Here is a 14,079-nt window from a genome sequence, read left to right on the forward strand (position 1 = left end):
GCCCAATCAACTAGAGCCCATTTGGCCTCAGTGGCTTCCCTGCAAGGAGCTCCCATCTCAGAGATCTGTAGATCTCCAACTTTGGGCTGCATTCACACCTTTACCAGACGTTATGCTCTTATTCAATCTTCAGCTGGAGATGCTTCTTTAGGTTCAGCAATCCTTCAGTCTATGGTACAACACACCTCCTTGCACCATCCTCCTCAATGAGCACATCTTGGGCATTACCCACAGTGAATACAGAGAGGAACTAGCACTCGAAGAGTGGAAGCTTATAGCAACTGGAGTTCTTGGAGATGTATGGTCCATATGGGTATTCATGACCCGCTCTCCTTCCCTTCTGCTCTGGTCCTCTTTGGATTCACAGTAGAGTAGGAACTGGAGGGGCGGTCAGTCCATGATGCTCCACAAGCCCTCGGTTGGGAACATGAGGAGACGCAGGTACGTGGACCAATGGACACTGCTATTGAAGAATTTGCAGACCTGGGCGCACAAAGCTCATGCCCCCCCACAATGAATACCCATAAGAACCACACGTCTATAACGTAAGTAACCTTCCCCTTTGACTTCTAGTCCCAAGCTTCTGGGCAATCAGATTTTTTCTCAGCCTTCTGTACACATATGAAGTTTAAGAAAGAAGTTAACTCGCTGCTCATGAAAAGTAAGGTGTCCTGTAACACTTATAACATTTTAAGTTCTTAGTAAGACCACTAAATATAGGTATGTAGTAACTAGATACCATGGTAGACATGGATTTGCGTTTGGTATGTGTGAAATTTGATTAGTATATTGACTATAAACACAAAGGCCAAGATTTTCAAAAGTGAGTGTTTTCAGTTTTTGAGTGCCCAACTTCAGAAACCTTAAAGGAGCCTGATTTTGCAAAATCTTAAATGTTCGACCCTTTAATGCGTCTCAGACTGAGCACTTTATTGAGTGAGGCAGACAAAATAGTCACTTTTGAAAATATTGACCAAAATTTCATATAAAAAAAGTATTGACCAATGATCTTGCTTTTTCATAGAAATCTATCCTCCTCCTAGGTAACATGTAACCATACTAAATATATACCATATTGTAAAAGTATTTTAAACATTAATGCAATGAGCTTCCTTATAGCTCCAGTTTGTTTTCCAGCTTGCATAAGAACTTCTGAAAACACATGGAGTGTATGGGATCTTGTCCCTGAGTTATGACAATTTCAGATTAGGAATTTCAATATGTTGAATCTAAATGCTTTATATAGATTAATACAATAATAGTGGAATTCTTTCTGCCATAAGAAGTAAATAAAGTTGTAATTTTTCACATGTTCTGCTCTCCTGTTTTTGATTTCTTTTATTTAGGCATCTTTGAAATGCAAGGAACTTTAAAATACTTAAAATTAACCATAAATATGTAGAATCTCATGTTTTTATTTTCTTTAAAATTGTATGGATATTTATAGGAAAAATCACAAACTAAAACATGTGTTTTTTTTAAACTTACCACTGCAAGACAATGGCCAAAGGAAAATGAAAAGAGTCTCTTAATTTGTATAACCGGATTTGGGAAGATAAGCGTATGGGGTAGTATATTGCCAGTATCTGTGGTTTCCCCTTTTCCATGGTCACAGAAAAGTGTTTGTTGATCTATTTTGACAGTATTACAAATGCTTTTGTTTATATATTGTTTGCTAAGATAAAATTACTGATATGACAGATAAAACACTGACATTTACATACATAAGAATTAATAAAGAGTATTCTGATCTGTTGTACGGTAACTGAGAATGTTATCCAAACTCTTCTTGTTATATATCATTTAGTTATTATAAAAATTGTAATGACTCATCCCCCCACTATTTGTCCAAAGTTGTTATATGATTACATGTGGTTTAAAAAATTTTAATAATTAATAATTTAATCATAATTATTAATAAAAGTACATGTCAAATTTTAATGAAGAGAGCTAAAAAAACTGACCTCTAACACTAATGGTGTTCCTGTATTCTGACTATTTCATAGTGATGGAGTTTAAAAATGATTACCTCATGGATATTAAGCTGCTGCTCAATGTTTCACTGTCCTTAATCAAAGTTATTCAGAAAATCAGTACTCCTAATCTGAAGAGGACTTTATTTGTTTTATATAAGGACATATGACATAGTAAGAACAAGAATGCTGCCCATCTTAAGTGTTACTTTCACATATTCTTTCTCCAGATTGCTATATGAAGCTGTACATAATATAAACACATATTCTTGTCTCTTGTTAACCACATTATAGTTAATGACCATATGGTCATTATGGTATAAGATCTACTGTCTGTTGTATTTATATTCCTCAAGCATATTGTTCCTTCAACTTCACAGTGTGTTAAACTATTTCAAAGGGAAAAAAATCCTTTCCCTCTTGTTTCTGGTTGTCCTATCAAGTGTAACCTTGGACCCTTATAGAGCAATTAGACCAGCCTCTATCCCCTCCTTTGTAATGAGGTTTCTTGCATTTTTGAGTCTATAACCCTTTAGTCTTCCCTAATGGGACATCATTATTCTGAAAGAAACAATGTAAATGTAAATGAATATTCTCATTAACAAGTCACAGAGAAACCTTTAGTGGTAGCGCTGTGGTAATTCTGCTTGTTATTTCTCTGGTATTCCATGCAGGTTTTTTTTATAATTCATTATTAGTATTCAAAATTACTTGTTCTTTAATTTTGCATGTCTTTCATAATCCAGTGTTCCAACTAGTTCAACCATGTCCTTGTTTTATTCTCCAGGAACCACCTGTGAAACGTTCAAGGTCTCTGTCCCCAAAGAGCTCTTTTAGAGAGTCAGAGGAGCTAAGGAAGCTTAAAATAGCTGAAAAGAAGATTGAAAACTTAGAGAAGACACTGCAGCTAAAGGTGAACACTAAAATAACCCCCAACTCTTTAGCTACAAGCTTTTGTAGATGTAGATATATAAAAATAAACATACATTTTAAAAGCATAGAATGCACACATTGTTATATAGACTGTAACTGTGTTAGCATAAAGTTGTGTTCTTCATTAATCCTTGTGCTTAAATTTTTAACTTCCTAAAGTGAATCTTGTGTTGATATTTCTGAGGCCCCAAATACTCTAAAATTGAAGATATTACATCACTAATTCACATTGATTTGACAGATTTTCATAGCTCAGGATTAGAAGGTTGCAGCATGAAGAATGTGTTAGAAATAAGTTGAAGCAGAACATAAAAAAGGGAACAATTAAGACAGATAAGAACATGGATGAGATGCTAAATAAGTAATTTCTTTGCATAGCTCTTCACCATGGAGGAATTTGTGGGAGACACCTACTTTTATCTGGTGTTAAAAGTCAGGTTCTATAAGAGATTCAGGTATCATAAGAAGAGGTGCTGAGACAAACTCATCAAGGAAAAAGATAAGTCACCTGGTCCAGATAGTATACAACCAAAAGGTCTGAAAGAATTTAGGAATGAAGTGGTTATGCGGTTATAAAAATATGTACACTCTCATTAAAATCAGCTATTATACCAGAGACTAGAGGGTAGCAAATATTGTACTTATATTTTAAAAGTGTATTTAAGGGAATTACAGACCTGTAGGCCTTTACAGCTGTACCTGGTAAATTGGTTGAAATGATAATTAGGAATATAAGACGTATAAAAGATCATGATATAGTTGATGTGGCATTGTGCCCCCATATTCTTCATAGTAATATTGTTATGATACAATTATGGCATAACTAAGATGTATTTTATGCAAGATGGGTCATGTAAGATATCATTGAAAAGGTTATGATTCACAGTATGATTATCCTATTTGTGTGCATGTATCATTTTGGTATCTGAAGTTAGGAATATTGTCTATGCATCTATTACAAATGTGTTTATACGTGGGGAACGCCCACTAGGCAGAATACAATCAGTCTAGATGCCTGGCTGGGAAGGGCCATTAGGAAAAACAATAGGCCTTAGAAGATGCTAATCTCCTACTGGGGAGCCTTCCTGAGGACGCTACAAACAGCCTCCTAGTCATGGCTGCTGTGTCCCTACAGAGGCATGTGACCAAATCACCTGGTACTGGACTCCATCTTGGAATACCAGTGTTTTTCCACTGACTGAGAGTAGGAACCAAGAGGGGAGATAAAGGGTTCCTGCCATATACAAAAGCTATTTAAGGCAGGGGAGTGACATCATCATGGTTCTTCACTGACTCCCCACCCAAAGGAGACTGCTGGAAACACCTGAGGAACAAAGACTGGACTTGGAGGAGAAGGGCTGAACCCAGGCTAGAGGGATTTCTAGCCCGTGAAAGTAATACCTGAGTTTTTCAAGCTGCAACAAGTGCAGCTTGCCCTCAAGAATCTCTGCAAACTGCCTAAATCAACAATTAGGGTGAGAATTTGCTACTCATATCCAATCTCTTTAGTATATTAAGCTTCTATTGCGTTTTTGTTTATTTGCTACATAATCTGCTTTGATCTGTTTGCTATCCCTTATAATCACTTAAAATCTAGCTTTTGTAGTTAATAAACTTGTTTTGTTTTGTCTAAAACCAGTGCGTGGAAATCATAACTTGGGTCAGAAAGCTGTGTATATTCCTCTCCACGTTGAGGGAGGGGGCGAATTTTATGAGCTTACGCTGTACAGTTCTCTGTGCAGCAAAAGATGATATAATGTTGGGTTTACACTTGGGGGGAGGAGTGCCTCAGGAACTGGGAGGTGCCTTAGCTGAGCCTTCCCATGCTGAGCTGATTTCAGCATCTATGTGTAGCTGCAGCTGGGTGTGTCCCTACCTGTATGTGTGCTGGAGGAGGCTTGAGGGCCTGTCACAGCAGAACAATGTAAAGGGAGCCCAGGCTGGTGGGTCAGGCAGGCTCAGTGTACCCCAGTTCCAGGTGGCACCCCATGGGGAACCCGTCACAGTTGGGTCTAACCAACCAACACTGTTTCTTCAAAGAGAAATCACACCTCGCTAATATTTTGTAATTATTTGAACTGGGCAATATAAATATTTGGTAAGGTAGAACCAGTTGAAATTCATCTGGACATTTAAAAGGCCTCTGAGAGAATCCCGCAAGCCACTGCTGAAGAAACTATGAACCTGATGGACTGAGAAGCAAAGAATTGTCCTGGATCAGAAATTGGCGAAGAGACTGAAAACAAAGAGTAGGAATAAATGGTCAGTTTTTATGATGGCAAAAGGCTAACAGCAGCATGCCTCAAGTTCTGATATATTTTATAATGATCTGAAAAAGGGGTGAGTAGTGAGTGTAAACCAACAGGCAGGGAGACATTCACTGACATATACTCAAGTCAGAAGGCAGGGACCTTAGGGGATTAGTGTTTGGCTCAGTGAACACATTCTGTTCCTCTCCCTGTGGCTGGCAAAGAAAATGTTGTAGAAAATGATTATAAGTCAGATACTATAGGACCAGTACAAGTAGTCTCCGTTCAGGAGATCATACTATCTGCTGGTAGATCTCCAGAGCAGGGATAAACAGAAACTCAATAACAAATGCATTGTTGTTGGACTGAGAGAAGGTTTGTTATTTTCTTTTTCACCAGTTACACTGGTGGTCATAAAAATATGATTAGGCAAAACTGCAGTCATGCTTGTTGTTCTGGCCCAGGCCCAGCAGTATTGGTATTCGGAGTTCCAGGATCTTAAATAGAAGTCTCCTGAGTTTTGTAAATTCCCACTTGTGCTATTTCTGTGTTTTGCATTGAGTTGTGAAAGTGTATAACAAAACTATGTCTGCTGGGAGGTGCAGGAATGCTCTTGCGCTAGGATGATGTCATCTGTTCCCTCTATATAAGAGAGTGCTCAACCACCTCAGTTCCTTCACTGCTGATGCAGAAAGCTAAACAGAAAGCTAAAATCTCTTGTGTCCACGAGCTAGTTAGCCAATCTTCTTGTTGTTAGCTAGTTAGAATTAGTTATGGTATAGTTGAAGTAGCCACTTGCTTCATGTCAACCCTGAGGCTATGTCTGGTCCTGAACCCTGTAGAGGATGCAAAAGGGGTGCAATCTGCTCAGCCATCTTTCCAGAGAGAGACAAACACATTTGGTGCTTTGTGTGCATGGGAGAAACTTATGTAGTGTCTCAGTGCTCAGTTTGCTGCTCCTTCATTCTTTGCATGAGGAAGAACAGACAGTCAAGACTGCAGTCACACTTGGCTTCCTTAAGCCATCAACTGGACCATACTAAATACTCCTCTTGAAGTCTCAATGTCTCTCTCAGTGCCAGGTCTTTTTTAAAGTGACCTGAGATGCATGCTACTGCCCTGTCCTCAGGACCATCCTCAGTGATGTGCCCCTGATTGATAGAGTCATCCTTTGCTTAGGCGTGTTACGGTAGTGTTGATCCATTTTTCCTGTTTATTAATTATTTATTACTGAATATCACCCATTTTTAAAATGTTAAAGTTCGTTATCATAGAACATCAGGGTTGGAAGGGACCTCAGGAGGTCATCTAGTCCAACCCCCTGCTCAAAGCAGGACCAATTCCCAATTTTTGCCAAGATCCCTAAATGGCCCCTATCAAGGATTGAACTCACAACCCTGGGTTTAGTAGGCCAATGCTCAAACCACTGAGCTATCATTAGCTACAGTTTAAATCCACATTGTTGTTCCTATATTCTTTATGACAGCAGAATCCGATGAAAAATCCAAATTTAAAAAGTGTAATATAACAATCGATGTTCATTTTGCAAAAAAAAAAAAAAAATCAGCTTTTCAAAGCTATGTGTACATACAAACATTTGAATGTACCTACAATGGAAATGAGATTTTTGTCGAGCACATTGCCAGTTAGGTGCTTAACATTGCCATTATTTACATGCAGGAGTCATTTATCCTTGCCTGGTACTCCAGGTCAGACTAGGAATGTATAGAGAATTTCCTTTTAATTCATCTTCGGGTTCTCCCAGGATCAGACCAAGACCCTTTACCCTTATGGGCATGGCACATTGCTTTCTATCTGGGTACATGTATCGCTCTCATGACTCTTGTACTTGAACACCTTTGTAGGAATAGATTCCAGCATCTGAGCAGCCATCCAGCAAAGAAGTTACCATTAAAGAAACGTAGTCTTTACTCTTTCTCCTGAACATATCGGAGGAAGGTAGTGACATTCCCCTCTCTTAGAGATACAGTATCACCATTTTTTAGACTAAATGTTGATCGCTTGGAGATAAGGATGCAAGTTTGCCTGAGGATGCCACCAGAACCATATCTTAGGCCTTGTCAACACTTAAAATGGTTTGCTGGTGTATATATCTATCCAGCTCTCCAAATGGAAAAAGCAATTCAAACTCTTTTCTTCTGCCTAAGATAGTGGAAGAAGGAAACAGTAGATATTATATATTTCGATTTTAGTAGCGAATTTTATAATCCGATTCTCAAAATTCATTTGTCTGCTTGCATAGGAAAATTATTACGTTCACTCTTATGTAACATCTAAGTAATGACCTGGTGAGGGGGAGCAACATGCTAATGATATTTGTAGATTACATTAATTTATAGGTATTATAGACATATGTGAGGACAAAGAAATAATACAAAGGGACACGGTGTACAGACTAGAACTGTGGGCAAAAGATTATAAAATGAGATGTAATTTGGAAAAATGAAAGGTACTGCAGAGAAGAGAGGAGGGATGGTCTTATGATTAAGGCACTTGATTGGAAATCAGGAGGAGATCTGGGCTCTGTTCTCGGCTGTGTCGCAGACTCCCTGTTTGACCTCAGGCACGTCACTAATCTGTATATTTAATGTATATTTAATGAGTTGTTCAGAAGCTTAATTCACAAATGTACTTTGAGATCCTCATATGGAATACGATGTAGTAGTGCAAAATATTTTTATTATGCTGAAAGAAACTGTGGGGTGATGGGAGACAGGAATTAAGCTTGAAGTATGATATGGCAGCAAAAAAGGCCAAAAGCAATTTGGGGTTGTATATGCACAATGAATTGGAAAAGTAAAAATCTCACTCTATATGCCTGTGGGAGTGACTGTCTCTGAAATATTGTCACTTCTTGGCACTTCATTACCAGAAGATAATGACAAATTGGAGTTGTCTCAGTGAAAAGCTGCACAAATAATCAGTAAGAACTGATTTATGAAGAAAGATTAAATGCCTGATTCTGCCATTCTTACTCACACTGACTAGTACCATAAGCAATGGGACTGACTAAACAAGAGTGTCAGAATCAGGCCTTCTGGGGTGGAGTGTAACTGTATAACTATTAGAAGGGGAATTACTTATGTTGGTACTAGAGAGTATAACTAGGAGTAATGGGATGAAATTAAAAGTGGGAAAATGCAGACTGAGTATCAGGAAAAATGTTGACAGATTTATTATACTTTGAAATAGTCTCCCAGTGGATGCTGTGAAAACCCTGTCTATCACTTGGCCCATTTAAATCCAAAGGGCATACATAGCACTAGAAAATATACTGTAGAGAACAATCCTGCGTTGGTAGGGAATAGAAAAGATGATTGAAAGGTATTTTTATCTCTAATTCCTATCATTCTGTGGTAGAGGATTCTTTCAACCTTATTCATTCCAGATTAAATGAAGATTTATGCCAGGAAAGTTAAACATTTAAAAAAAAATTATTGAAGAATTGCTTGATGGCAGCAATTCCTGCAGGCCTTGCAGTTTGTCTAAAGTGGGCTTTGTAAGCTGTGACTCCAGAGGACCTTACAAGCCCCACAAAGGTTGACTTTTTACTCTGGCTTCCTCTTTTCAGTTTTCTATTCTGAAACCAAGGTCCCTAATGTAGCTTTCCTGCCCCTCCCACTTGACCCCATAGTAGTAGCAAGCCTGCTGTTCTCTCATTATTGCAATCCGCTTCTGGGCCATGCAGAATTCAAAAGTATGCAATGAGTCATTCATAATTTATGAAGCTGCGAGTCATTGGACAACTTGCACTTTGCAAAGGGTGCATTAGGCCATGGCAAAATATGCACCAGACTGCTATGTGCATATAACAAATACATACAGCTTTGGAAGCCCACCGCGAAAGGCATCTCAAGGCCATTATTATATGTTTTTTAAAAATTTTAGGGCCAGGTTCTCAAGGCCCCAAAGCTGCATAAAGGGGCTAGAAATAGGGCGGATCTTGTCATCTGAGAATTACCCGAGCCATGCCGGAATTCTCTGCTGGTGTATAGCTGGCATATTTATTTACACCACCACATGCACTTATATGCAGGGTATGCCAGGAGCATGACAGAGTTGGCCCGATTGCTACTGCATACTGGCCATTCTCAGATGGCCAATATATTGTTGGGGCCTATTACCAGCTATGCTAGATCAGAGCAGCACTCAGGTCTGGCGCTGGCATAGTCCTGGTCTTGAGAATTGGGCATCTGCAGTTGGCTTCTTTATACTCCCCACTCCCTGCACCCCACTCCCTGCAGTAGACCTGGGCACAGCAGAGAATCTGGATCTTAGTTAATAGTTTCCTGCAAAAAAAGGGGCTTTGGGAATCCTACAGTCTGTACATTCATTAGCATTTTAGTATTAATATGATAACTTTAAGTATTTTGGTACATGAAACTTCAAAACAAGTGAAAGGCACTTTTACTCCTTCAGTACTTATAGAGGATTTTGACATTTGTAGGTTAATCTGTTTTGGTTGTTTGTATTTTTGACACTTAAACTGGAAAATGTTTTAACAGGGAACAGTGAATTCTGGCTATCTCTAAGCCTGGTGGTGTGTCTTGCATCAGACATTCCTAGAAAAATTCTAACCTTAGATGCAGTGTGGCATCTGAAGTCTCAGTTGGATTGTGTTTCCGTTTTGAGTATGTGTATTGAAAAATCAGGCTGCTGTTGGGAAGCGAGCTTCAGCATAAATATGGAGAGACGAGCACTTCTCTATACTACTAGCCATGGTTTATTGTGAGATTTAATTTTTATTGTTTCCAGCTCTAGGTGCTAGAATATTTGTATTTATTGGCTCATACCAAAGGTATTCCCTGTTCTTAATCAGTACATATCTACTAATAATGTATTTTGATGATATTGATATGAAGGGGCAGGTGCTGCAGAACTCCCATTGAATTAATTGGGAATTCAGTGCATAGCACAGCAGAAGAATTGAGACCAAATTTTATTACAAATTACTATTTGTTTAATTTTGTATTACACTCTAGGATTTAATTTGCTCCATTCTGTAAGGAATGCTATATGCATTAAATGCAGTTAAATGCTCTTGTGTTATATTTATACCTATATTTATTGGGGATGCAGTATTAAGGTGCGTAAAACCCTTGTTTATATATAATCCTGGAATATAAATCAATGCATACTCCTATTTTTTTTCCATTCTTGTAGAATGACCTGTGTTTTCCCACATGATCATGGTCATATTAAAGCATGGGTCAATTTCCCCCCCTACGTTTCTGACTTAATACTGTACAAGAGGTCAGAGACTAGGTAATATAAGAATAAATGTATATAATGTGTGAAATCCTGGCCTCCTTGAAGTCAACAGAGTTTTTGCCATTGACTTTAATGGGGCCAGGATTTCACCCAGTGTATGTATAAAACATATAAATGCTGAGTAGCCCATAATATTAACAAATGCGTGTTTGAGTAAAATACAATGCAGAAAATCCCTTTTCAGCCTATATATTTCCATGTGTACTAAACCAGTGCCTCTGTGGGAAGAACATTAATAGCTTGGGTAGTAAATACTTGAAACTGTTTAAGCAGCATGAAAAATGATGAGATGCCATATTTACTTGTAAGTAGTCATGAGAAATAGCAAACCAGTTATTTGAAACTAATTACTATGATTTTCAAACTTTCTATTTAAATTTCTTAAGTTCAACAAATTGTATGTGTAACAATTGGAATTTTAGCTTAGTCATGCTGTCAGTATGGAACTGTCCATTACATTTTACCAAACTCTTAATTTTTCTGTTTGGTGTTATACAGACCCAAGAAAATGATGAGCTAAGAAAAGCCCATGAAAAACGCAAGGAGAGGTTGCAGATGTTACAGACCAACTACAGAGCAGTAAAAGAGCAATTAAAGCAGTGGGAAGAGGGCTATAGCAAGTAAGTTACATAGCTCATTGAAAACATTTCACCTAAATATTAAATCTGAATGAAACTATTGTATAGGTGTTCTAAAAGTGAATTTGATTCAAATGAAGTTATGTGATGATCAGGTCTTTATCTTTTATTAAAACAGAACACATGACATACAATATGATTACATTTTAAGATTAAATCATAAGAGTAAAATGTCATGAATTGACATCTTTACTTACTTTGTTTAAGATTTCATTTTAAGCTTGACTGCTGGACAAAGGTCTGATAGGGTTGCTTATTATGCCTATCTAATTCTCCAGGGGATTAATTTGTGGACTCTATGTTTTTCAATTTCTGTAATGGAACAATTGCTTTTTATGTTACAAATTATTTACAAATATATTTATTAAATAATATACAAATAATAATCCCTCAGTAAAACATTGAAAAATTCAAATATTAAAAAAGGATATTAGGATTGACTTTAGTTATTGAAAGGGAAAAAAACAGCATATGCTTCAAAAAGCAGAATATTCACCTTTACCAAACAGCTCTAAAGATATTATATCTGGTCATCCTGGAAGCTAATTGTTAATCATATTATAATTTAAAAAAAAAACCTAAATAATGAGAATATTAAAACTCTGGCAAGTACAAGTTTTAAAATGTTTCAGAATCCCACCATAATTGGCAAAAATTCCCATTCTAAAATCTGAAAATTATGCCTAAAATCTTGTGTGTTAATTTAGGGACATTCTGGGACTATAGATATATCACAGTATTTAAATTTTAGAAATTTTAAGGGCTGAAGTATTTAGGCCCTGTTACAGGAAAACTTTTAAGCAGGTGTGATTGGGACTTAATTTGCTTAAAGTTCAGCTGTGCTTAAGTGCTTTTCTGAAAAAGGATGTTTTCCATAATCAGGGTCTTGGTTCGCTCCTATTAATCCTGATAATGTCTAATGAAAGATTCATGGTCAGCTTCTCATTGACACTAGGGTTTTGTCTGCTCTGCAATGTAAGCCCAGGTATAGTAGAACTTGAGTTAGCAGTTCTACTATACCTGGGCTTACATTGTAGCTAGGCCTGGAGTGTCTACACTTATTTGTAATGCCAGTTAGGAATTGTTGAAATCTGGGTCCCAAACTGGAGCTCCAGCATATGCATTGCATTATGTAGGCTTGAGTCCAACCACCCATATCCCAGACTTCCTAGTGCCCTCCCAAAACGTGGCCTCTGCAGCCCTTTGTTCGTGGCATAACTTGACTTGTGGGAAAACTTGACTATCCACCAAACTTGGCTGTCCAGAACACAAAGAAAGTTTGCACTTGGGATTGTGGGATACTTTTGGCAGACTTTCAGAGCATGAGTCCAATGGGGCTGCATCTACAATGCAAAGCAATATAACTTGAACCCTGCGTCCTGACTTCACTCAGGCATGGACCCTCCACCCCATGGGGCCGTGGAACCTTAGGTTAGTATGATTTCTGTGTAGACAGAAGGAGAGTTAGGCTTGAGCCTGAGTTAAAACCCTGGGCTTACACTGCTGTGTAGACATACCCTAAGGCTCCATTACACCCTTCTAAGGGTATGTCTACACTACGAAATTAGGTCGAATTTATAGAAGTCGGTTTTGTAGAAAGCATTTTTATACAGTTGATTGTGTGTGTCCCCACACAAATGCTCTAAGTGCATGTAGTCGGCGGAGTGTGTCCACAGTACCGAGGCAACCGTTGACTTCCAGAGCGTTGCACTGTGGGTAGCTATCCCACAGTTCCCGCAGTCTCTGCTGCCCATTTGAATTCTGGGTAGAAATCCCAGTGCCTGATGGGGCTAAAACATTGTCTCGGGTGGTTCTGGGTACATATCATCAGGCCCCCCTTCCCTCCCTCCTTCCGTGAAAGCAAGGGCAGACAATCATTTTGCACCTTTTTTCTTGAGTTACCTGTGCAGACGCCATACCACGGCAAGCATGGAGCCCGCTCAGCTAACCGTCACCGTATGTCTCCTGGGTGCTGGCAGACGCGGTACTGCATTGCTACTGCATTACTGGTAGCCGTCGTCGACATAGTCCTGGGTGCTCTTTTAACCGACCTCGATGAGGTCGGGGCGCCTGGGCAAACATGGGAGTGACTCAGCCAGGTCATTTCCCTTTTAAGTTTTGTCTCATGGTGATTGAGTCCTACCAGCAGTGCACTGTCTTTTAATCAGCAGCCAGCAGAAGACGATGGCCAGCAGTCATACTGCACCGTGTTCTGCCGAGCACCCAGGAAATGATGATGGCTAGCGGTCGTACTGCACAGTCTGCTGCCAGCAAGATGTATAAAGATAGATGAAGTGGCTCAAAACAAGAAATAGACCAGATTTGTTTTGTATTCATTTTCTCCTCCCTCCCTCTGTGAAATCAACGGCCTGCTAAACCCAGTTTTGAGTTCAATCTTTGAGGTTTTGAGTTCTATCCTTGAGGGGGCCATTCAGTTTCTCGCAAAGCCACCCCCTTTGTTGATTTTAATTCCGTGTAAGCCAATCCTATAAGCCATAACGTCAGTCGCCCCTCCCTCCGTCAGGGCAACGGCAGACAATCGTTCCGCGCCTTTTTTCCGTGCAGACGCCATACCACAGCAAGCATGGAGCCTGCTCAGATCACTTTGGCAATTAGGAGCACATTAAACACCACACGCATTATCCAGCGGTATATGCAGCACCAGAACCTGGCAAAGCGAAACCGGGCGAGTAGGCGATGTCAGCGCAGTGACGAGAGTGATGAGGACATGGACACAGACTTCTCTCAAAGCACGGGCCCTGGCAATGTGGGCATCATGGTTCTAATGGGGCAGGTTCATGTGGTGGAACACCGATTCTGGGCTCAGGAAACAAGCTCAGACTGGTGGGACCGCACAGTGTTGCAGGTCTGGGACGATTCCCAGTGGCTGCAAAACTTTTGCATGCGTAAGGGCACTTTCATGGAACTTTGTGACTTGGCTTTCCCCTGCCCTGAAGCGCCAGAATACCAAGATGAGAGCAGCCCTCACAGTTG

General features: G+C 39.2%; 1 protein-coding gene across 6 annotated transcripts in view; it reads left to right on the forward strand.

The window, feature by feature from the left end:
• The window catches only part of CNTLN (centlein), a 294,546-nt gene that overhangs the window by 150,899 nt on the left and 129,568 nt on the right, over positions 1-14,079 (forward strand). For all 6 annotated transcript variants that reach the window (XM_037902022.2, XM_037902023.2, XM_037902027.2 and 3 more), the window contains 2 exons: positions 2,761-2,886; positions 10,946-11,067. In XM_037902022.2, the coding sequence (XP_037757950.1) occupies positions 2,761-2,886; positions 10,946-11,067 (248 nt within the window). The remainder of the gene's footprint in view (positions 1-2,760; positions 2,887-10,945; positions 11,068-14,079) is intronic.

The sequence above is a fragment of the Chelonia mydas genome, chromosome 5 (assembly GCF_015237465.2).
Source record: "Chelonia mydas isolate rCheMyd1 chromosome 5, rCheMyd1.pri.v2, whole genome shotgun sequence".
Lineage (NCBI taxonomy): Eukaryota > Metazoa > Chordata > Testudines > Cheloniidae > Chelonia > Chelonia mydas.